General features: G+C 39.3%; 2 protein-coding genes across 2 annotated transcripts in view; both read left to right on the top strand.

Moving 5' to 3' along the window:
- The first annotated feature begins 9,087 nt into the window (after positions 1 to 9,087).
- SULT1C4 (sulfotransferase family 1C member 4) lies at positions 9,088 to 15,663 on the top strand. Its single transcript, XM_083854569.1, has 8 exons — positions 9,088 to 9,187; positions 9,650 to 9,827; positions 11,548 to 11,685; positions 12,949 to 13,046; positions 13,358 to 13,484; positions 14,669 to 14,763; positions 14,974 to 15,154; positions 15,308 to 15,663. Exons 2-8 carry the CDS (start codon positions 9,662 to 9,664, stop codon positions 15,418 to 15,420), a joined length of 918 nt encoding a protein of 305 aa, XP_083710695.1. The 5' UTR covers positions 9,088 to 9,187; positions 9,650 to 9,661; the 3' UTR covers positions 15,421 to 15,663.
- A 7,231-nt stretch (positions 15,664 to 22,894) lies between these two features.
- GCC2 (GRIP and coiled-coil domain containing 2) overlaps positions 22,895 to 25,860 on the top strand; it is a gene marked incomplete at its 5' end in the record, with an annotated part of 29,942 nt that continues 26,976 nt past the window's right edge. Inside the window, one exon of the mRNA XM_083884852.1 lies at positions 22,895 to 22,996. Within this exon, the coding sequence (XP_083740978.1) occupies positions 22,895 to 22,996 (102 nt within the window). The remainder of the gene's footprint in view (positions 22,997 to 25,860) is intronic.

Here is a 25,860-nt window from a genome sequence, read left to right as displayed (position 1 = left end):
AATAAAAAAAGAGAATACCTTCTTTGAGGAAAAAATAAGGAGCTTTCTTCTCAAATTTTTTACCTCCCAAAAAACAAAGCAATTACACAAATGCTTGGCTTAAATCATATGCTGTAGTTCCCATAATCAGTGAAATAAAACGTAATGGGACTTCAGAGTATTTTGAATCAGCTACAAACTTAATTTCCCATTGAATTCTGTTTCAGTTATATTTAATCACAAAATAAGAAGGTCATGGTGAGGGGGCTTTTAACTGTTTTTGGTATTTCTAAATGATTTTTTGAATCAAATTGTAAAATATGGGTTTCCGAATTCCCTAAACTGAGTGGTCACTAAAAGTCACAAAATTCCTGGTATGACAAAATCACAATTTAGCATGTTAGAAAACCCAGGCCCAGTTTATGAAGAACAGTATTGCCAGTATTATTTAGGTTATATTTTTAATAGTTTAGTTTAGTCAAGAGATTCTGTTTTCCATCACTTAATTTAGAAAATTTCTGTGCCTGACTGTATAGAAAGAGTGCAAAAGACAGTCTAACATAAAACCTGGAAATAAGCACAGATTACATGTACAAAGCAAGCAGATAATTTCACTATTTCAATTTGCCAACTTTTAAATTTGGCATACATGTCACTATTTATCTTGTAACTAATGTTACAAGTTACTAGCTAGTGTTACAGCAGAAAGAATAAAATGAATGATCAGCCTGAAGAAAACCACCTTCACAGAGTGACCATTTAGCCATCAAAACTCAGGATCAATCACAGCTCATTGGTTGAATGTCATGTCAATTAAGGCATAAGTCAGAAACATTTAGATGCTTTCTTACATGTGAAAACAACATGCCTGAAGAAACAGTGCTGTCAGGTAGGTCACAGAGCGGTTAAATGTTCAGAACATGGAGAAGTGAGCAGGAATTCCAATCTCAGAGCTCCACAATCACATGATAAAAATGATTGATATTCCACAAGCTGAACTCTGAACATTGTGTGCAAAGATAGCCTCAAGAATTCAAAGCTTAGACAAGAGTCTTTGCATGTTGATTGATGGCCCTGTGTCACTCTGGTTTATGGGTTATGACCATTGGAGACTTCAAAATGAAGTAAGGCAAACATAACAGCACCCTTGCTCAGTGAAGCAAGGATGCAGGACTCAGAAACCAAACTGTTCTGTCAAAAAAGAAAATACTTAGCTCAAAAAATCTGTCAGACTTTCAACACTTTTGACAGCTTCCATGTTCAACGCATACAAAAAAGACTAAGATGAATGCAATCAAAGCATCCAAAATATTTCTTTGACATTAAAAATCCCTAATTTGGTATAATAGCCTTAAATAATTCACACATCTCTTTTATGTGGGTCTCCCTGTCTTGGTTGCTCTTTAGAAGAAACACCTTCATTAAAGCAAACAAAAATAAACTATTCTTGTACTGGATAGCATTAGAAACTGTCCTTAGACACAATAAAAAATATGATAGTACTTTAATGACAATGATATACAGCATATTTTAAAATATGCTGAAAAATAGCTGTCTTTGAGGCACACAAATATCAAGTGTGTTCATCTGGTATTAGGACTATCATTTCTTGTGACAGGAGGAATTTTTTTGCAGCATCTAAAATGAAATGTGTATTAATGATCATAATTACCCAATCCCTGAAATTCAGCCACAGTTGTTGTAAGGCTGCTGCTTTGTAAGATATTTGCTGTTAATTTACAATCTTATGTTCTTTAATTTCGTTAGGAATCCATGTCTGACATCATTCTAGTTGAAAAAGAAAAATCACATGAAATTGGATTATTAATATGTTGCTGAATTTTTTTATCATTTGGAAAACTGCAAACAGCATAGTTTATGAACTCTCACTAAATGCAACAGAACAATTTTAGGTCAGACATAATCTAAGGAAAGACACCTATCCAAATTTATTAAAAAATAAGAGGCCATATTTTCTTGATTTTGTACTGAAGGTACACTTAATAGATTTGAACTGAGATTTAATCATCAGTCATAACTTTCTAGGAGATATTTTTCAAGACAACTAAAAGAATGAAGAATGAACATTGTTAAAAGGTAACAACTTTCTGAAAACTCAGAAACCATCCTATCACACTTTTGTTATTCATACAGTTTAGATCAAAGCACAAATACCTGACTGGTTTGGTTTTATTTTATTTTATTTTATTTTATTTTATTTTATTTTATTTTATTTTATTTTATTTTATTCCTATAGCATTCTTGCCTCATACCTGTTTTGACTTTAAACTCTACTTTTCTTGTTGGGAAAAAATGACAGCTGAATCTTGTCTTTCTGTCTTTCAGATGACATGTGCAACCTTGTACCTCAGCATCCCAAGGAACAAGGCTGCACCCACAGCAACAGAAAGTATGACACAAAGTACACAGAGAACCAGAACCTCACGTACCTCCTTTACAATCTTTGGACAAGAGGATTGCTCTCTATGAGAAATGCCATGAAGCAGAGTTGAAAATGTATCTTGGGTATTGCAGAATTTTCATATGCCTATAAGATTTTTTAGAGTTGAGAAAACCACTTAGTCCAGAGTTCCAGGGACACTGGAACTGCAAAAGGGATGGCAAGGGGACTGTGGCACTGCCCCAACATTACGTCCTCCACACTTTTCTCCATGGCACCAGCTTTACAAGAATGTAGACTTTACTACTCTGCTTAGGGTTCAGGTTATGCTTAAGGTTAGGGTTGAGAAAACCACAAAGCCCAGAGCTCCAGAGATACTTCAACAGCAAAAGGAATGTGTGAAGGGAGGAATGTTGGGGCAGTGCCCTGCTCTCCTTAGCATGCCTTTTGCAGTTGCAATGGGCCTGGATCTCTGGGCTTTGAGGATTTCTCAACCCTAACCCATGCCAAAGCATGTAATGCCACTGAGAGGATAACACTGCAGCACTTTACGTGCATATTTTATTGGGTAAAAGTACTTTTAAAAGCTGCAGGATTCCAATTACACTTTATCAGTTGACTATGCATGCCCACAATAACAAGATTTTGTAATAATATGACTAACCCCAACACATGTGGAGCTGGTCAGTTACATACACTGTAGGCTCCAACACTTTCCCTAGCAGGAAACTGTGCTGCAGAGAGGATACTTAGACCAAAGAAATTTCTGGAGTGTGATGGTAATGGAACATAAATGTTTTACTGATAGGGATTGCACCTAGGTATTGTGCTTAAATATGTAGCTTAATTAAAGCCTTAGGACTTTTCATTCCACCATGTTTACACTTAAAATATCCTTTAGTACTTGCTTTGCTACTGCATAAATATATCTGTGATGATTATTTCACCTGTATCTGGTTGCAACCCAGACAGTAATTAAATACCCATCACAAGATTGGTATTAGTGTTCCTCTTTTACGCATACCTGCAGGATTGTTCTCCACAGCATATGGAGGTAGCCAGGAGTCCATGACAGGATATATTTGTGATTGAGTCTAAACATATCACACAGCACCCAAAGCTTTTGTTGCCTAAGGTTGCTCACTGACTTACAGTCAGATCAAGCTTAATTCAGCCATGAATGCAGTTTTAAAATTCAAGAAGCCTCAAAGCGACACCTTGGTCTGTCCAGAGTGTTCTTTCATTTCTCCAAAGTATGTATTTTTTCTGAATGAAGAATACAGGTTGGTATCTAAGGATAGCTATCTAATGTAATTTTAAACTCAAAATATTTTAACATCTTTTGGAATAAAGTGATTGCGTTTTGTCCAGCAGAGGGAGACTTGAGTTTTGAGAAATGTAATACAAACATTAAGCATAACACAAAAACGCATTCTTTCAGTCAAATGTATCAGATATAGTTTTTAATTTATAAGAAATAGTACCCCATATTATATAGACCATTCAGTGTAGGCAAAATATGAAGTTAATCAGACTTAAAACCATATCATAGTCCTTGATACTGATATAGGATTTGTAGCCTTGATCCCACCTGTAGTCTGATATTATGGAAATAATAAAAGAAAACACACAAACACATCCAAGCAAAAATCAAATCTAATTAAATAATAAAATATGCACAGTGTTTTTTTTGCATGAGGAAACACTTGCCACCAGTTTGCACTCAGGAAAAGGTTAATGGAAACCTGAAGGAAACTCTCTATAGAGACTGCCTGGTCTTTTTTTTAGAGTGGTCCTGTAAATCATTATTCCAGACCAGAAACCCAGCTCCTGGACCAGCTGGTTCCACCCTCATCTCCCTGTTTCAGAACCTAAGAAATTCATCACTCATTGCCTACTCCAAAAGCAGTTTTAAAGCTACAGGAAGTGATTTTTGACCTCACTGCAGCTTATCTGGCACAGAGCATTGTTCAAAGGCCAGTCAGGTTCACAGTTGCAATAAGAAAGAGACACTCAATAAGCAGTCTTAGGTTTTCCTGTCATACACACAAATGATATGCTTTGGGGATTACTGCATTATCAGGATGGTTGTATAACTGATAGTGGTGAGTAACATAACAAACCAGTAAGTGAACTGCCAGGTATGAGAAGAACAAGCAGAATCAGCACAGGCTTAACACAGAGAGGAAAATGGCAAATCTTCCCATGAGAGAACTTGAAAGTAAAAAGAAAAATATTGTACCTTACCCATACATTCTCTGTTTGTTGTGTTTTCATTATTCATTCTGGTGTTGTCAGCCTTCAGAAGAAAAAACTTGGCATAAGAGTCAGAAAAAGATCAAGTGGTTGACTAAAGACTAAAGGGATATTCCATGACGTATGATGTCTGCTCAGCAGTAAAAACTAAGAGAAAGGAGGATGAAGCGAGAGCATTCCTAATTCACAGCGCCTGCCTTTTGGAGCAACCACTATGTGTCCTGAAGTCCTGATTCCCAGGAAGTGCCATACAACACCTGCTGATGGAAAGCAGAGAATAAAATATTTAGATTTTAACTTACATAACCCTTGCTTTTGCTTTAGTAAATTGCATTATCTCAACACAGAAGGCATTTTTCCCTCTTATTTTCTTCCCCACTGTCCTGCTGAGTAGTGGAGTGATAGAGCAACTTGATGGGCAGCTGGTATCCAAAGCCAACTCACCACAGTTGTTTCTGGCACCCAACATAGGGCTCAAGATAACAGCAGTTTTGTATTAAGTGTGCTGTAGCTATAGCAGGTATTAAGTGGCAAGCTCCTGTGCAGGTCACAGCTTGTTGACTGCACTGCTTCTCTCTTTATTTTGTGAAGAAATAATGTCTCTGTGTTTTGCCCTGGAATTGCTGGCCTTGCTGTGCTCTATCTGCCTTGTGGAGACAATGGGGGAAGATATCTCTCCTATCTCAGACTGATGTGGATGGTTTATTAGTCAGGCTCACAAGGTCCTTGTTCACCCTCACATGAGCTTTCATACTAATAACTAATATTGTTAGCATATTAAGGAGCTTGTGGAATCTGGTGTCTTCCTTGTATCAGAGAAGACAAATTTTGGATGAGGCAAAACTATGATGTGCCCTGAAGTGATCGTCCCTGCACGGCAAGGTGTGTGGAAGGATTTGGGCAGATACCCAGGATACTTATCTCCTCCCAGAACATGGGACTTTACACCTGGACAGACAAATGACTCTAGCAGACTGAAAATCAGCAGCCTCTAGCACTGTACTGGAGCCTGGCCTGTGCCCATTGAGCCACAGCTCAATACCGTCAGAGGACTGTAGTTGAGGCAGGGACACAAAATGTGTTGGAGGGCACCATGGTTGAGATAGGGATCCAAACAACAGTAATTGTGAAAAAGTTGACAAGGAGAATAATGGATCCATATCACCAATGAAAAAGGGGGCAGGAAAAAGACAAAAGGTTTTATCAAGAAGCTGGTTTTTCAACAAAGAAATTGGAGCAAGGAGTGAGAGAATTCAAAAAGAAAGAGGAAACAATACAGTCTCTGGTCCCATCAGGACTTTGAGACACACTAAAAGATTACAGCCACAAGCCAGGTGAGTGTATTTCTGTGTGGCTGCTTCAACACTTGAGTGCTTCAAGCCAGGGAATAGACAACCCTGCCAGAGGGGATGTGACATTGCATCTGGTGCTCACCAGCATAAGCGAGCTAACCAGGGACATCAAGATCAGAGGCAGCCTGGGCTGAGGTGATCATGCATTGGTGGAATTTGCATCCTGAGGGATATGAATCAGGTGAGGAGTAAAGTTAGTGAAGTGAACTCAAGGAAAGCAAACTTCCATCTCCTCAAGGAAATAGTCAATCAGATTCCCTAGGAGACTGCATTCAGGGACAAAGGAACAGAACAGAGCTAGCAGATCTTTAACGAAAGCTTCCATAGAGAGCAAGAGGTATCAATCCCCAGGAGCAAGAAATCAAAAAAAGAAGGCAAGAGACCAGCAAGGCTGGGTAGGAAACTGCTGATCAAACTAAAGGGAAAGAAGCAAGTGCACAGATAGTGGAGAAAAGAACAGGTAAGCTGAGAAGATTATTGAGATAGTCAGGTACAGGGATGGGGTGAGGATGGCCAAGGTAAAACTGGAACTGAACGTGGCAAACAACAAAAAGAATAACAAGAAAGACTTCTATAGGTATGTTAACCAGAAAAGGAAGGTTAAAGAACATAAACTCCCAACAATAAACAATGATGGTAACAATGGAGGAGAAGACTGAAGTGCTCAAAGACTTTTTTGCCTCAGTTTCCAACAGCAACCTCTCTTCCCACATCTCTTGAGCTGATGGACAGCAGGATGGGAACTGAGGGAACAAAGTCCCTCCCACTGTAAGGAAAAATCAGGTTCATGGAGCCCAAACATACTAAAGTCCATGGGTCCCAAAGAGATACATCCCAGAATCCTAGAGTTGGCTGATACAGTTGCCAAGCCACTCTCCATGGCAGCCAGGTGAAGTCCCAGGTGACTGGGAAAAGGACAGAACTGTACCTGTCTCTAAAAAGTGTAGAAATGAGGACCCTGGGACCTACCAACCTGTCAGCCTCACCTCTGAGAAAGCTAGAAGCTGTGCTCAGGCACACAGAGGACAGGGACGTGATTAGGGACAGCCAGTATGACTTCACCAAGGGCAAGCCCTCCCTGACCCACATGGTGGCCTTCTATGACAGAGTGACCATATCAGTGGAAAAGGGAAAGGTTACAGATGTCATTTATCGGGACTTATGTAAAGCCTTAATGCAGTCCCCCACCAAAATCCTTCTCTCTAAATTGGAGAGAGTTGGATTTGATAGGTGAATTGTTAGATGGATAAGAAAGTGGTTGGACAGTAGCATCCAGAGTGTAGTGGTCAATGACTCAGAGTCCTGATGGACATCAGTGACAAGTAAGGTCCCTCAGGAGTCCATACTGGGACCAGAGTTATTGAATATCTTCATATCTTCATTAATGACAAAGGATTGAGTACACTCAGCAACTTTGTAGATGACACAAAGCTGAGTGGTGCTGTTGACATACCTGAAGGACAGGATGCCATCCAGTGGGATCTGGACAGGCTTGAGAAGTGGGCCTATAGGAATCTCATGAGATTTAACAAGACCAAGTACAAGGTGCCACACTTGGGTCAGTGCATCCTGCAGTATCAATACAGGCTGCGTGGGGATGAAGAAACGGAGAGTAGCCCCAGGGAGAAGGACTTGGGGGTGCTGATGGATGAGCACCTGGACATGACACAGCAATGTGCACTTGCAGCTCAGAAAGCCAAATGTGTCCTGGGCTGCATCCAGAGGAGGCTGGGAAGTGTGTTCAGGGAGGTGATTCTGCCCCTCTACTCTGCACTGGTGAGACCCCTCCAGGAATGCTGCATCCAGCTCTGGGATCCCTAGCACAGGAAGGACATCAACCTGATGAAGCGAGTCCAGAGGAAGCAACCAAGACAATCAGAGAGATGGAGCACCTCTCCTATAAGGAAAGGCTGAGGGAATTGGAATTGCTCTTCCTGGAGAAGAGAAGGCTTCATAGTGGCCCAACTGTGGCCATGCAGTACCTGAGGGGAATCTATAAGAAAAATGGAGAAAGACTTTTGACAAGGGCATGTAGTGACAGGACAAATGGGCTTCAAACTGAAAGAGAGTAGGTTTAGATGAGTTGTTAAGAAGAAATTCTTTACTGTGAGGGTAGTGAGACAGTGGAACAGGTTTCCCAGAGAAACTGGGGATGCCTCATCCCTAAGATGGAGTTAATTTTCCCCATAGCACCCTCAGAGTGCTAGTAAGTATAAGTGCAGTAGGCTTACATACAGCAGCCACCTGTGGCCTGAAACCCTGTTTCCTGGAAGGTGGCTGGATCACCTGCTGATGGGAAGTAGAGAATAAAAATTTTGGGTTTTTTCCTTTACCTGCACACATGGGATCTTTGTAATTTAGATTAGATATTAGGAAAAAAATTAATTATTCCAAGACTGCTGACAGTGAGAGAGACAAATTAAAATAATCTTGCTGGAGCTATTGATTGACATGTTGTTGGAAGTAAAGAATCACACTTTAGTTGAGAATTCCAAGTGTTTTTCTTTCACAGGGTTAGAGAATTCCAAGTGTTTTTCTTTCACAGGGTTAAACCATGCCAGAAAAACTGCTCAGCTGTTGGCTGCTGCTGCACCTCCTTCTTTACTCTCTTCACACTGAAAGGAAGAATGGAACCCACCCATACAAGTTTTCAACCTACTTGTGCCCGAAGATTTAAGTTCCAGGATAGTTGTCAATACAGCCAAGGACTGAGGATATTTAAGCAGGAAAAATTATCTGGCAAGTTTCTTTTCGCTTCATTTTCTTAAAATTTATTGAGTCACTTACCAGCCACCAATCCAACATCTCACTCTACTCAGCTGAAATTCCTGTGAGTAAACAAGGAAACTAAACAAAATATTCTAGCAATATTTGCTGTTGAGATTGAAATGTCTTTTTTTTCTGGCTGATGTTTTTAACTGAGATTATTTCTATAGCCTCCCCTTAAGAACAGCTTTCCTCTGACCAGGCTCTGGAGCTTTGAATGTTACACCTAAGAGGTCTCCCTGGGAGAAATCCAGAAATCAATAACTAGGTATTGTAAAACAGATTGATTTACATAATTAAGGTCTAACAACCTTTAGTTAATGATCAATCTAGTTCAGGTTATTTATGTGCAATATACTTCAAAACACAGCAAAGAGTTCCAAGAACTAAAAGATCCAGGAAGGAAACACAGAAAAGGTCTGCAAATATTTTTGTAAGTATAAGGCGCAAAGGGTGTGTTAGCAGGCATTTCTGTTTATTTTCTTCACAGAGGAAGAGTTGGGTGCTGTATGCTGATTTCATTGCCAGCTGTTATTCTCTGCCTTCTTTTGAATCACAGCTCTGATTTCTTTTTTTCCTTTAGAAGACCTCATACCAACCATCAGAATTCCACATAAATGTATTTGATATGAGAATAATGATTTTTTTTCTCTTTTCATATCTGAGTAAACAGAGTGAATTTTAGAGACACAGAAAACTACCACTAGCAATACACCATGCATTTCTGAAAATGAGACCCGGCTTTAAGAAATCTATTGATGGACCCAGATAGGCCAAATCATGACCAAAGAAATCAGAAGACATGGAATTTGGTCAATAAGAGAGACCCCAAGATGAGAAAATTCAATTTTTTTTTCAGAGCAGCCATGTTAATTCTAAGCCTTTCTTCACGCAGTTCTCACTGGCCATGGATAAAATGAAAGATTTGAGTCTGGGAGAGACAGTTGTTCGATCTGAGTTATTTGAAGTGGAAGGTGTTGCCCTCATACAACCAATTGCCAGCATTTGGGACCAAGTGTGGAAGTTCAAAGCCAGGCCTGATGATGTGCTCATTGCAACCTATGCAAAAGCAGGTTGGTGTGGGTAGGAAACAGAATAGAAAAGTTTGGCATAGCGCTTATTGTTGGGATTGAGATCTATATTTATTCAGTTGTGACTGATATTTGTTTAACTCCAAACTAGACATATTTTAAAGGCATGAAGCTGTTGCTGTGACTAGCAACTCCTCATTTCTTTGACAGATGCATCCGTTACTACTGAAGTACAAATCACCAAAGTCTTATGACCTATAACTTTTACCTTTAATTGAGATTATACACATCTATATTAATGGTGACAACAGAAGTTTTCCACCAAATTGTAGTGACTTAGCAGTGCCTAGAAAGAAGTGATTATTACTAAGAAATAATAGAAACTGACTGTATGACTGGAACATATTATGTATTTGGGGAATGATTTCTTGTGTAAACTAGTGCTGATTTCTAAAAATTGATTAATTCTTTTAAATAACTAAATTAATTTAATAATTTTAGCTAATAAAATAAAACACCACCACTGATATTAGCTATCTAGCATTTTACCCAGTGACAAGACAATATTTCTCCTCTTCATCAGATCCTTTGTATTTACTACACAAGAGAACAATGAGTAACAAATATCAGTATTAATTCTGTATGAATAAATACATGTGCAATTTTGGAGATTCAGGAATATGGGATATGGGAGAACTTGATCAGCCTAAAAAAAATAATTATTTGAATTAGCAACAATTTTTAGGGTTTGTTGTTTTTGTTTGTTTTTTTGGTTTTTGTTTTGGTTTTTTTGTTTGGTTGGTTGGTTGGTTGGTTTTTTGTTTTGTTTTGTTTTTTTTTTTCAGTGGGGGAAAAATAAGTTTTTAACAAAAAAAAAAAAAAAAAGCCATTAGTTTTCTAAAACTTTGAAAGCTTTTGATTTACTCCTTGTATACTGAAGGGAAAACTATATTATTTTATCCAGCTGGGATTAAAACCTTCCAGCCACTGAACTGAAAATAAATAAAGTTAGGATTCAATTTGACATTATGTCATATCTGTGTGAGATGCATAACACAAGCATCTTAAGAAGGGCTGAATCTCCTGCCCAAATTGCTTTCCAATTTATCCCTCAGCCTTTTCTCCAGCTGACCCGCTAGAGTAGCTCAAGGGAGATGTGGTTGACACAGCAATGACAGCTATAAAAGAAAAGAGACACATGAGATACACTATACTGTAACTCTTACAAAATGTTGCAGTCACTTGGGCAGATGAAACGGTGTACACACCTTCATTAACGTGTTTCAAAATGGAAACTTTGCAAATACTGACAATTTTTTATACTTCCAAACAGTGTGAAATTTTTACTCACTTGAAGTTTAGGTATTGCATTTTTTTTACTCAAATTCAGTATGAAAACAAAATAGAAATACTTAAACATTTGTGAGGGATGAAAGGAGAGAGTTTCATGCCTCTGCAAATAATAAAATCTCCAAACAACAGTGAGTTTATCCCAGTGTTTTTTTCCATACTGGTGTGGGAGCTATTTCTTTAAGCAAGAAGTCTGTCTAAAATGGAATTCCTGAATTGAGCTTTGGGAATTAGCTTTGTTGCCTAATTAGGCATTTTGCCTATATTATACTCTCTTTCCATTTTGTCTATTATTTTCTATGCCATTCTTTCCCCCATTACCACAGAGTCCATTATTCTGGCTTTCAGTTCCCTTGTAGAAGAAACTCTTGACTATCCTGGAGGGAAACATTTAAACACTTGGTATTTTCAGGTACCACATGGACACAGGAGATAGTGGATATGGTTCAACAAAATGGAGATACTGAGAAGTGTAAACGTGAGACTACATACAAACGCCACCCTTTCCTTGAGTGGTTTTTGCCAGAGCCTCCGTCTGCACGTTACTCAGGTGAATATTATTTATATTTCAGACAAAATGAAACAAAACAAGCACATAGTGCTGATGCCACAAGTTTCTTGGAAAATGTCCCACTTGCTCTGTTCTTGAACTAAGCACCATTTTGGCTATTAGGGACCAGTTCAAGTGCTTTAACACAAACATCTAGGGATACTCAAGGTGCTGCAGGGCTGGCAGATGTGATTGCTTCAGGTGCTGCTGAATCATGTTTTGGAGTGGTATCTGAAGCTGTGTTTGATACTCAACAGTATCAAAAATGCTGATACTCAGCAGCAGATATGTATAAAATGGCAACATAGGTGCAATTAAATGCCATTCTGTGATTACAGGCCCTATGGAAGAGAAATCTGTGTCATGGACATATTTCCAAAAGCTGCATAATGTTTTCAGTGGTTTTCCTACTGTTTCAAGTAACTGCTGCTCAGTTCAAGGGTCTAGTTATCTAAACAAACTATGGAACATTCAGACAAAACAGCAGGCTTAAGTGGTTTGCAGTTTCTTTAAAAATTCTCCCCTAGAAAGAGCTCCATTTCCACACATATCATTGTCAGACTCTTACATTTGAAGCTAAAAATCTTGATTAGCTCTGCAGAAGTGCTACTTTTTTTCTTCTAAGCTAGAATATGTTGACACAGAGAGAGACAAAAAATGATTGATGACAGACAACGATAGATGATGACAGGGAAAAAATTACGGATGTCATGATAGATGTTTAAAAGGGAGATGGGAGGAGATAACACATTTTCAAATATCACCAGATATTCCCAAATTGTCCCATATATCCATAGATACTGAAAATCCACTGGCATTCTCCTAGTTTCTCTTTATGTGCTATCCACAAAGTCTAGTCAGCTGTCATAGTCTTGTATCCTAGAAAGAAACTAAAATTTCTTACCTGTTAGGTGGAGAGAGACCACTAAATATTGCAAAGGAAAACTTTGGTTGGATAAATATAAATCAATACTCATCACAATCCCTTGGAGAGAAGGAGTTAGGTATGGGCCCCAGAAAGCAAAAATATATAAATCAGTTCTTCCCTTTTTCTACTCAAAAACACAGGTAAAATTTTCTCTAGAAACATTGAAGATGCTTATGTGATGCTGTATATGTTACCCTGCTATGTAAGTGCTTTGGAGATGAATGATCAATGCAAGGCAAAGTGCTGAAAAGTCACAATCACATGTGTGAGCATAGGAAATAAGTGCTAGTGCAATTTAGAAAACAACTCACATCTCATAATTAAACACCCCACAGGTCTGGAGTTAGCTGAAGCCATGCCATCTCCACGAACAATAAAAACTCATCTGCCCGCGCAGCTGTTGCCTCCATCCTTCTGGGAACAAAACTGTAAGGTAAGGCTGAAGAGGCCTACTCTACTTCACAGACAAAGAAAGTGACATAAACCAGGGCAGAATATGTTTTCCAGAATCTCTGGGAAATCAAAAGGTCTCCAAAAATATTTTCCCTTTAGTGTGCAAAGTCCTTGGGAATCTAAAGTCACAACTAAGTTACCTGAGCTGGATTTTAGAAAATGGCATCTTCAAAGCAAAACCTCTTAAACCTCTACCAGGAGGCTCCAAGAGAAAATGCCAGGAGATGCTCAATATCTATATTTGTACGTACAAGTTAATTTCTTTCTCTCCCTCTTTTCATATTGATAAAGATAATCTATGTGGCAAGAAATGCAAAAGACAACCTGGTGTCATACTACCATTTCCACAGAATGAATAAAGGATTGCCTGATCCAGGAACTTGGGAGGAGTTTGTGGAGAAATTCATGACTGGAAAAGGTAATTAACTGCAATCAGTTGTATAAGAGACTTTGATCATTTAAGAATGCATGGCATTGATTTATTAATTTCAGTTATGGTTTGAAATCCGGTGCAGACACTGTGGAAGGATATCTGCTGAAGGTGTTTCAACCATAATTTTTCTTAATTCACAGGTTTTTATTATTACCTAAAGGAAAAAAATCTACCTTTATGCTCCCATTTTGAGAAAAAAATAAAAACACTACTTTCTATTCTGTTATAATTCAGAAACATATATGACAATTTTCAGATTTCATCTCTTCTCTCTGAAATTAAAAGAAGCCATTTGAAAAGGAACAATGGTTTAACTGGTTTTACTCTAACCTGATAGAATTCGAAATTTAAAAAAGAAGTGGAGAGTTAATTTTGCTAGAAATGTGCAGCATGAATTTGAGATAAGGAAGTCTTTGTACCTAAATAAAGGTATCTAAAAATCAGGCATCTGAACAAAGACAGTTATCTAACTAAGGGCAGGGAAACCCAGAAGCTGATTCCTCCCTTCCTAAAAGAGGTGCTGATACCACAGGATATCTAAGAAACAATACCTGGTCAAGTGGGTGGCAGTTTACAGTTTGGGTTATTAAAGCTTCCTTGGGTGATTAATATTTTTGCCACCATGTAGGCCTAGAAATACCACTGTCTGGACCAGCATGAGAGTCACATGCCCAAAGGAGACCGTATGTCTTGTGTTTGTGCAGCTCAGCCTGGGAGCCATCCGTCCCAGTGCAGACATATAGAACATATGCACTTCTGTCTTAGCTAATAATTTTGACACTTAGTTGAGAGAAGCAGGCACTTCTGATAGCATAGCAAATATTATAACCAGGTAGAATCATAAAATAATACAAGCTGGAATGGATTTTTGTTGTCCACATGGTCCCAATCCCTGCCCTGCGCAAAGCAGGGCCCATTAAGACAAGTCTTGTCCAGCTCATCAAATGAATACTGGAAATGTGTGTTTCCATTGATTATAATCCTGTTCTGAGCCTGCATAAACCTGAGGGATTCATGGCAAAAATGTTGTAATAAGCACAGAGCACAGCCATACTGATTCAAAAACAGCTCGGAAATTCACAGGTACTGGAGGGGAGGGAAACACAAGTGCCACATGTTAAAGACAGCTGGGGCATTTATAGCTGTTGCTGATGTGACTTGTTTTTTAGTCCTCTGGGGATCCTGGTATGACCATGTAAAAGGATGGTGGAAGGCAAAAGACAAGCACCGTATTCTCTATCTCTTCTATGAAGATATGAAGGAGGTAAAAGGCTGATAATATTTTTATTGAGCTCTGAAATCTCTAAGTCTAGTAGATACTAACTGCAAGCAACAGTTTTATATTATCATGCCAGTATCCATAAACCGTACAATAACCTGATCTTCTCTGTCTGTGAATTGCAGCCCTTTCACAATGTTTGATTTCTTTGCTTTTCCTAGCTCTGCATCTTATCCCATGTAATTGTCTCTGCAGAATCCAAAGCAAGAAATTCAGAAGATTGCAAAGTTCCTGGAGAAGGATCTGAGTGAGGAGGTTCTAAACAAAATAGTCCATAATACCTCATTTGAGGTAATGAAGGAAAACCCCATGGCAAACTACACTAAAGACTTTCAAGGAATAATGGATCACTCCATTTCCCCATTCATGAGAAAAGGTACTGAGGTTTGTTACTGACATCAACTCTCCCTGGTTGTCAATCTGTTTCGAAATAAGCACTAAAATACAAATATCTGATAAGTTGTGGATAATGAGCTTCAGCAAATACTGGTAAATCAATCTTTTTATTTTTTTTTTTGCCATTCCGTAGGGACTGTTGCAGACTGGAAGAATCATTTCACTGTGGCACAGAATGAGAAATTTGATGAAGATTATAAGAAGAAAATGTCTGATACTTCGCTTGTTTTTCGCGCGGAATTGTAATTACTTGCAATGGAAATTAATAGTCTTCAGCCTTTTCCATGTTATATATTTTGCTTTTCCTTCACAAAATGTCAGTGTCCCTCAGATTTCAAGATCTCTCTTTCACATGCCACTGATTTTTTATTACTGGGAGAGTGCCCAAATTATGTCAAAGTCTCCCTGAAGAAAATAATTCCACTGGACACTTCTCAATCAGCCCCACCACAGTAATTTTCAGCATTAATAAAAATATTTCAGACAGGCTGTGGGTTTTGATCTTTATTAAACTGCAGTTGATACTGCTGTCATTTTCAAATCAAACTCTAACAGAAACTAGGAGCCAACAGGAAAAAAGGTGTTAAAAGAGTGCAAAAGGTTGTACAAACATTAATCAATAAATAACAATATACAAATTTAAAGGTGGTCAAGTATAAAGAGAGGAACAGAAGTGCACAAAGTAGAATAAATTTCATTTTCTCTCATTTTAAGTGGGACATAAGAAATGCTGTTGAAATAAAAGCAACATTTCCAAAAACACTGAACACTCTACTTCCTTTGATAAAACTTGCTGAAGGGCTACATAGAGCCATTTATCTACAGTCTAGCTGTGGGCACAGTAGTCCTTACTGCATCTCACATTTGCCTTCTGAACTGGCTATCACAGTGTTCTCTTAACATCTGGAAAATTCTGAAAGTTGGTATGAACCAGGTGGAGAGTCAATGCTTCAAATGCCATCTCCCTCTTCACTGTTGTAAAAGTGTTCATCAGATCCCTCATGTCATTGCCTTCTCCTTTACATTTACTCCTAATCAAACTCCTAATATAAACATCTCATTGAGGGCTCTTAGTTGCAATATGGCCTGGTAGATATTGGTAAATAAAAACCAGTTCTGCTTTAGCATTAGCACCACAACTACAGCCATGCTTTGAGTTTGTGCAAAATAACTAAAGCAATTCATAGCTCATTTAATTATAGGCAATTGTTATCAAGTCACTTTTGGATTTAAAGTGCCATCATTGAGTTTGGCACACAAAAAAAGGCCACAAAGACTTCCTGCTTAACTGAGTTTGCACTCTGAATGTTAGAGGGAACAGAATGTAGATTACAGCAGCTAAAGGAAAATACTGTCTTCTTATTCTCATTTCGTCTATTTTAGTCTAGTTTAATACGAACAATGTTTGTTGGAGATATTTTCCTTTTGGTTCATGGAGAGTTAAAAGTAAGTTAAAAGCTGTAGCAATATGAGCTGCTGTCAAATGCAAAGTTTGTTTCAGCCCACCTATTTAATCCACATATCTAAAGTGAATACAGTCATAAAGGGCAGCAATACCTTGCATCAATTTGAAAACAAACGAAAAGTTGCCTGTTAAATTTAGGAGTTCCATTGTCCTGGCCCATAGAGTTTCCCCCAAAAATGCAGGAATCACTGAAACTGGAAGCATATATTTACTACATTAGTGTAATTTTTAATTTTTTTTTTTTTCAGATCTACAGATTCCTGCCCAGAAGACTTCAGGTTGATAGATTCCTGCCCACAAACAAAGGATGGTTCAGTAAAATGACTACCTGAGAAAAAATTATCTGTCAGAGGCACTGCTGTTCATGACAGCAAGGGTGAATACCTGCTTGAGGAGCTTTCTGCTACTTGCTTGGGTTTTGTTTATTATTAACTTGATTTCTTGTCTCACTAGTATGAGAAAAAGGTGTTGCTCGCTCAGATACTTCTGCTCTCTTGGGTTGTTCTATAAAACCACGTGAGTCAGCACAGTTTGTCAATCTAATCCTCATTCAGTGCCACAAGAGGTATCAGTAAACGGAAACATGCTTAACTCAGTAGTTTGGTGACATTTTATGAGCAGTGCTGTACAAAAGGTCACACAGATGACCTGTTTGCTTCTCCCTTGAAATCTCAAAACTATCAGAAAAGCAAAATGCTGACAGTGGCTGAGCCTGATTTGAAAAGGGAGTTGCATAGCAACTGCAAGGGTAGAGGCACTGTAATAAGGGACTTGTATCACATTAGGAAAGTCACCTTTGCTCCCACTTCCTTAGGTAACCAGCTGCAATTCAGCTGCTGTGAACAACCAATAAAAAGTACCACAGGTCGGACTGCAGTCCTAGAATAAAAAGGGGAGAACAAACACTTGATGTGTGGCTACATAAACAGTGGCTTTTCTTATTTTATTTATATTATCCTTCTATATATTTAAAAACAGAAATCTTAATTATTTTGACAAAATATAGCTGGCAGGAGGATCAAAAAGTGGGCAGTTTCCTCTTTTTATGCCTTCTCAAGCCACCATAGCTGAGACATCAACTCATGGACTCAATCAATCATGATTTGCAAAATGTTCATAATTATACTAGAGTATAATTTACTAGAGTAAAACTAGAGGGAGTAGTTTATTGTTACCAGTGAAAACTATTTTACCTGTAGTTATGAAGAAAATCTGGGGGAAAGGTTAATGGCTTGTATGCATCCCTCAAAGCACATAGAATCTACCATGTTTTGGTGTCTATTTTGACTTTATGTCAATAGATATGTGCATATGCTTCTGGGCAGATGACTGGAGGGTGCCCTCATCTAGAGTGCTTCTAGTTTCCATATCTGTAGGTCTGTCAGTTGGTATGTACAGAAGAGCTTCAAAGGATGTGTTTGTATAGGGAGATACTAATGCCAACGAAAGTTGGTAAGAGATTGAATATATTTTTACCTAAGATACTGTAAATCAATGAGCATCTACAGAAGGAGATTGTACATGTTTGGCCAAATTATTTCAAATAATTTAAACTATAATCACACTTCTGATGCAAACACATGACTCTGTTTACTGTGGAGATAAAACTGTACAGAACTATATTAGACAGAAGTCCTAAATATACATCCATGCTTTTTTTTTCATCCAGTTATCTAGATGGAGGATTTTACTAACCTTCTCAGGTGCAACATCTTCAATGTCAGCTTAACAAGACTTGTGTCAGTTTAGCTAATGCAATCCCACAGAAACCTCCTCAATGCCGCTTGTTTCTTCTTTTAGAAGACAGTGCACCTGCTGAGTTTTGATAGTGTAGAAACTTTGTTATTCATCTCTAAAAAAATGTTTCAGGGTCAGTGTTGATTAATACATGTTAACTATTCACGTGGTTCTGTTTTGTAGCTCTGCATTAACAACTACGAATCCTCCCAGGAGAATGACTAAAGATTCCTGCTTCAATACAGTTTAAAAGACACTGCTGTATTAATCCTAGAATAATCGTAATCCCCCTTAAGATTGGCTGTCAATAGCAGCTAGGAGAGACATTTTACTTTCACATGGAATGCAACCATTTGTGAAAGAGAATGAAAGAAGCACAGAGCTTCAAAAAAATTAAAGAAAGAAACAGAGAAGGGATCTTCCTAGCTAGCATTCAAAGACAGAGGGACACTGCTTGCCTTTCCACTAATCTAACTGTAGATTATCTGCTTCATACTTGAACTGAAAGAATCTGTTTCTCCAGTTAGGAAAACAGACCATGCAGAGGACAAAGATTTTATGTAATTTGTCCTATCCATACAGGATATGGGCTATCATACTCTATATTAATTGTTTGTGTCAACAGGTTCACAAAGTGTCTTATCTTTACAACAAGGTTAATTATTATTTCTGGCATTTTTCAGAAGTGCATTAACATATTTAAAGCCTGGACTGAAGTTTTCATTTCCTTCACATCCTCAATGAATGCTGCAAGGTCTGTCTCAGTGTCGGCTGTAGGTGAGCCTAAAGGCACATTGAGAATGAGAGTTAAGCCCTTCATACTTCTAAGATGCAACTAAACTGTGCTGCCGGACTGAAAATAAAGGGCTTAGGCTGGATAACAATAAAGCTCTGCCTGCCCTCCAGACCAAGCACTGTGTAGGTAGATCAGGAAAGTTGTCATTCAGCAGCACCCTGTGGTTAATGTCAAAGAGTCAAATTACTCATGGATTGCTTTGTAGAAGGGCTCTGGCACAGGCTGCTGCAAGGGCATTTGGTATCTATCAGCTGTGTGAGCTCAGACTGCCTTCTGAACTGAAGGCTCACAATCGAATTACATCCACCTACATGACTGTGGAGACAGAGGCATCGTGTCAAATGCAAGCTACACTGCGTCCTGCTCTGGCACAGGCAATACAAGTACAGGCAGAATCTTAGGTCAGGCACCTAAAAATTAAGGTAACTAATTTTTTTTTTATTTGTTAAAATTGTGCCTATTGATTCACAGTAATTTGTTATTGTGTCAATAACACTCAGCTCCATTTGCTACTATCTCTGTGTGCAACTAAAGGTTCATCACGTTCTGTTAACAATGAATGAAACAGGCATTTGTAGCCAGACCTCACCCCAGTGTGAAAACAAAATGGTTCCTTGTGTGAGTTTTACAGTAATCTGTCAAAAGGCTTGTTGGCTTTTGCTGGTGAGAACACCAAACTACTCACCTCTGTTTCTTATTGGTTTAAAACCAGAATTAAAGACTATATATACAGTCTGTTTTTTTAACACCTAAGCAAATCCTTCACACACAAAATGGCACTGAGATAATAACTTTTTTTTCACTGTACCATTCCACTCCTGTGGGAACCTACTGAACCTCAGCCCAACAAAATGGCCACAGTCCCACAGTCAGCCAAATAATTTGCAGTTCATCTGCACAGGGGGTGTGCTTTAAGTTTCCCAACAGAGCAGAATAGCTAAAATACTATAAATTCATATGCTATTTTCCTTTATATTAACCTGGCATGTAAAAAAGGCATGTAAAAAGAAGCAGCTCAAAGCAAGAACTCTGACTGGCCTGGCATGGGTCACAACTAAGAGTCTGTGATCCTCAGAACTTGTTGCAAAGACAGATGCTACAGTGGCAAGTATTTCAAGCCTCCACTCTTTTGTGCTGAAAACACAGTCCCCGGTAGCAAAATTACAGGCATTTTCTCATTCTGTGCTCTTCAGAAAATTCTTCTAGGTCTAATAATTCCAATGATAGTGAACAAGCATTTGTACCCTGCCTTGATGTAAGGGCTAATTACAGCCCTGTGGGACTTGGCTTCTCAATGAAAGAAGGATTGAAAATTTGTTATGCTCTGCCCCAACACATCTCATAAATCTCTTGGCAGTCTTGTTTTACATAGACAATGCTATTTAGAAATATGAATTAATTATCTTTTACAAAGATAATAAAATCATGGTATATATGGACTATGAAAATTATTCTTGGGGTTTTTTTCACTTATCTTGTCTCAAATTAGCTGCACTTATTATTATGTATCAGCTTACTGTCTCCTTCTAGATAGATAAGACACAATTCATAAATCATTTAAGAAAATTTTATCAGACTATTGCAGGTAAAAATCAACATTTTTCCCCACAAAATTCAGAGCAACTTGCACGTTATTGTAATAAACTGAAAAAAAAATCAACAGTCAAAATTCTCAATCTTTTTTCTTTTAGTTCTTCTAGAAACTTTTAAAATTCTTCTACCATTCCATAACCAGAATTCTTTGCAATTGCTGTTGCAATTTAGGACCAGAATGAAAGACTGTTAAGAAAATCTCAAATGTACAAAACTCTGTTGCATAAAATGGAGGGTGGGAGGGGAAGTTTGGCCTGTCTCTGTCAAATAAGAGTGTCACATGAATGCAGAGCTCAGGGAAGGGGGGCTGAGTGGTCCCTAGCCAGAATCAGCTTCAGAAAGCCTGCAATGAGTGAGCTGGTAGTTCATTGTCTTCATTACTAACACCTCTGAAAACTCTTTTGTGTCTGCCTTGGATAAGCTCCAAAATCAATTCCTTTGTAGGCTAAACCATGAGATGACCCAAGAGTTGGTACATAATACATATTGCCTGAAGATAGGCAGAAGGAACAAATTTGCATGAGACATTGTCTTCACTGTGGTTTCCCAAAAGAGAAGGTTAGTTTCCTATGGTGTTCTTCCTAAATATCCAAATTCAGCTGTAGGCTGACCTCAAAGCATAGAGCCAGGAAGTATGGCATAGTTTAGGGTGAAAAGCTTCTGCTATGGAATGGTTTTGGAAGGACTCTATCTCAAAAGATTCTTCTAGAAATTGTGTGAAATCCCCACATTAGACCAGAGTGCACAGGCATAGGAAACCAATTCAGGGTACCCCAATGTAAAAAGGGGAAAGAAAGAATTAATCTGTTTAATGCCCTCTGAGGCTTCTAAAAAGTGTAATAATAGAAGAAATTAGGAAACACCATCAGGCTGTTTGGTTAGGGACATCTGTTCCTTGCCAGTAACCTCTGTGAGCATGGAACCATATGCTCCTGCTACAGTTGTGTAGCTGCATAAAAAGTATATATTAATATATATAATGGACAGTGAATACATTGGAGGGGGAAAAAAGAAACACTTTCTTAAGTATATGTGAAGAAACTTTCTGATTTTTGTCACTATTTGCCATTTAAATTTTACAAGAAGAATGACAGTAAGCAGACTTGGGAAAATGCAATTACTCTTCCGGGACAAGTATTTTGACAAACTCTTTTTTTATTAAAATGCATACTCTCTCATGACATTATAATTAATTTGGTGATATTCAGTATTCACCCAGTGAACCATAAACAGAATAATGTTTTTCCCAGGCAACTTTTCATTAAAAATCAATTACTTATCATGAAATGTGAAAAATTATTCAGGCACTACCAAAGTACACGCATGGTTACAATGAAAAATGTGTGCCCTTTAAAGTAGGCATTGTTCCCCTCAAACACCTACTCAAACGGGCATAAAAAGTCTCTTAAAAACCACACAATTACAAGCCATAACAGCTAGGTGCTGCTATTTGCTCTGGTAGTCCTTCACATCCATTTTTGAATTTACGCAATGATGGAATTCTTAGGGCTGGAAGGGACCTCTGGTGATCATCCCATCCAACCCCCAGCCAAGGCAGGGTCACCTGGAGCATGTGACACAGGAATGCATCCAGGCAGGGTTTGAATGTCTCCAGAGGGAGACTCCTCCAGACCCCTGGGCAGCCTGTTCAGTGCTCTGCCGCCCTCAGTGTAAAGTCCTTCCTCATGTTGGAGTCAAACTTCCTGCGGTTTTCTTTAAGGCCATTGTTCCTTGTCCTGTCGCTGGGCACCGATGAAAAGTCTGGCACCATCCTATTGGCACCCGCCGCGTTTATTCAATAAATAATCGCTAATTTCGCGAGCACCTCACTCTACACCCGATGCTCTCCTCAGGGAGGCAGCGGGAGACGCGCCTACAGCACTGCGCTGCCCTCGGGAGCCCTTCGGGAACGGGGAATAGCGAGGAGCAGTCGTGCTGCAGCCGTACCCCGGCCCCTTTGCCCTTTTTAGAAGGCGGAGAACACGAGGTCGGCAGGGCTGCCCACCTCCCGGCCCACGGCCCGCTCTACCCGGGCTGTGCCGCCGAGGCAGCGGGCCCTGGGCTGGGCCCCGCCCGTCCATCCCCCGGGGCGGCGCTCGGTGACGGCCGGGCCGAGCCGGCGAGCCGGGATGACGGAGGCGGAAGCGGCTCGGGGAGGATGTAGCGGCGCTGGCAGCGGCTGTGGCGCCGCGCTCTCCCCGCCCCTGCAGCCGGCCGGCCCCGCCATGGAGGTAACGCTCGGGGGGCACCGCGGCTGGGGCGGGCGGGGAGGGGCCGGTGCGTGACCTTGGCGGGAGCGGGGGCAGCGGGGAAGGCGCGGCCCAGCCCCTCCCACCCCGGGGCTCCGCTCCCTTCCCGCGGGGACGGCCCTTCGCAGCCCCCGCAGCCGTGAGGGGCCCGGGGGTGGCATGGGCGGCCCTGCCGCTGCCCCGCGGAAATGCGAGCGCCGGTGCGGGCTGCAAGGGGCTTGTTAGTGACCCTCCTGCTTGGAAGGTGGGGACGTCGCCCTGTGGGCGCGGGCTGGCGAGGGGAGCCACCCTTGGGTGACACAGGGCCCGGCCGGCGAGCGGTGACTGTGGGACAGCACCCAGGGCGGACAAGGGCTCCTTTTCCACTGTGGTGATCCCATGTGTTAGCAGTGCGTCAACTGTGAAACACCTACCAACACAAGCAAATAAAGCCACTGGGGTGTCTGTGTCTAGTGTCGCTTTCATAAACACCAAGGCAAATCCAAAGGCAACGTTGAAAAGTTCACACATTAAATTAACTCTCCTGGTGGTGTCTGTGCTGCTTGCATGCCACATGCTAATAGAGGTTCAGTTCCACTGTTGGTTGAAGCAATCACAATTCAAAATGCGTTTTGATGTGACTTGGTACGCTTAGAGTTGGTGATGTCTAAGAGTTGCACATTGCTCAGAAAATTCTGTTCGTGGTGGCCATGACTGCCACAGTTCACTGCAAAGGCTGATGTATTTATGCCTTGGTTAGGCTTTCTAAGGGTATGTTAAGCTATGCAAAAGTAAGGGATAGATAGCAGTTAAAATACATAGAACATGTTTAAGTGTGGCACAGAAACCCCTTGTAGTGTAGGGGGTAAAGTAGGCTTGAAATAAAATCTAAAAAAATAATATATGTGTGTATGTATATATCAGTATACTATGCAAGCATCCAGATTTCAGAATGGTGGACTAGAAATGATGCAGGATTGTGTTGGGCTTGAAACCATACTTTGTAGCTGCTGGCTCATAGCTTGGATACAACTCATCAGTGGAAAGTTCAGGGTTTCTTTGGTACCTCATCTTTCTCATTTTTCTTTTCACACAAGTGGGTGAAGCCTTCGAGGTTATCTGCTTCTGGTTTCTGTTACCAGAACAGCAAAACTGGATGCATTGTTTTACACAGTGTGTGATTCTGCCTCTGTATGTATTAGCTTAAAGGAGTAAAGGTATTGTGAGAAGAAAATTCATCTGACCTTGCTGTAGTAGGGAGAGTGGTGAGCTGTCATTTTCTGAACAGTACATGCAGTTTGTTACAATTCATCATGCTGTCCAAGGGCAAAAATATTAGGAGTGTAAATGTTGGCAAAGTTTTACGTGCTAAGAAAATCCGAAACTTTAACTTTAGAACTGTTTTTTCCCTAATGCTTTACAACACATTTTTTTCTAATAAGTTTGCTTTTGCCATCTTAAAAAAAAACCAAAACCAAACACTTAGCACATGTGTTACATAGATGACTATAGCTGCCTTTGTCCTTGGTCTGTACTTGAACTCATATTTCTAAGGGTGATGCTTTTTACTATCTGTGTCACCTCTTCTGCCTAAATTATTAGTGATTGTTTATTATCAAAATATTCAGATCCAGTAGTTTGGTTCTTCCTTAGTTTCTACTATAAGGGTTTTGGGTTTTTTGGAAGAGTAAAGAGAGTAGCAAAATAAAAGTGGAGGTTTATGTGTATACATACATACACATGGACACACAAACATCTAGATATATAAAATTACAAATATTTATATATACACCTCTTCACTTTTATACCCATGGACATATGATAGTGTGAGGAAAAAAGCAGGGTAAAGGTCAAGGCTTGGAAATACTATTCCTAGTATATTGGAAGTGTGTGTTCCCTTTTCCTTCGCAGTGTCGTGGCTGCATACATTTCTTTGTGTTCCTGATTTTACATAAACATACCCCATATAAAACACTGTAAAGCAACAGTCTCCTAGATTAGATCTGTGGAAGTTTAGTAGAAGGCATTTTGCATGTATTTTAGGGATAGGGAGCCCAGAATTTGCAGAACCTTTTCAGATATGTTTGATAGGCCAGCAATCCTAGTGGGAACTAGGATGTTTTAAAGAAAGAATAGAGGGGTTATAATTTGTCCAAATGAGCCCTGACTTTGCCAAATCTTTTGGAATATATTTGATAGGCTAACAATTGTAGTGATAAAACAGTGTGTTTAAGAAGGAAACAAAAAAAGATTAGGAGCTTATGTGGTTCAAAAATTCCCAAGGTTTGATTTAAGTGCAACTCCTCTGCATGTGTTGTATTGTTGGTTTTTGTTTTTTGTTTTTTTTTTTGTTTTTTTTTTTTTTTTGTTTTTGTTTTTTTTTTTGTTTGTTTGTTTGTTTGTTGTTTGTTTTTTGTTTTTTTTTTTGTTTTTTTGGTTTTTTTGTTGTTTTTGTTTTTGTTTTGTTTTGTTTTTGTTTTTTGTTTTTTGGGGGGGGAGGGATTGGTTTGTTTGTTTTTGTGGGGTTTTTTGTTTGGTTCTTGTTGTTTTTGTTTGAGTTTTTTGTGGGGTTTTGTGAGGGTTTTTTGCTTTGTTGGTTTGGGTTCTTTTTGTTGTTCTTGCCTTTTTTTTTTAATGGCTCTTTTACGAACAAGGTAGTGAATCATGCTTTTAAAATTGTTTGTAAATAAAACTATTTTGCAATATTGGCCCTAGATGTCCATTCAGTAATGGAATCATAAGATCATACTGGTTTGGACATTGGGAGCTTTCTATTCTGCTCTTCTAATAATCACAATAGATCATTTTCCATTATGTTTCTGACTAATCCTACAAATATGTGTTGTTTTAAAACTTTATTTTAGTTC

Source organism: Zosterops lateralis (genome assembly GCF_965231275.1).
Source record: "Zosterops lateralis genome assembly, chromosome: 2".
NCBI classification, from domain to species: Eukaryota; Metazoa; Chordata; class Aves; order Passeriformes; family Zosteropidae; genus Zosterops; species Zosterops lateralis.
Note: the sequence above shows the minus strand (reverse complement) of the source record. Positions and strands in the feature narration are given on the sequence as shown.

Excerpts from the sequence above, each read along its gene's own strand:
- SULT1C4 (XM_083854569.1), top strand. The coding sequence starts at position 9,662 with ATGGATAAAATGAAAGATTTGAGTCTGGGAGAGACAGTTGTTCGATCT. Across the intron at positions 11,686-12,948 it reads TCCGTCTGCACGTTACTCAG|GTCTGGAGTTAGCTGAAGCC; the intron begins GTGAATATTATT and ends AACACCCCACAG. Across the intron at positions 13,485-14,668 it reads GAAATTCATGACTGGAAAAG|TCCTCTGGGGATCCTGGTAT; the intron begins GTAATTAACTGC and ends CTTGTTTTTTAG.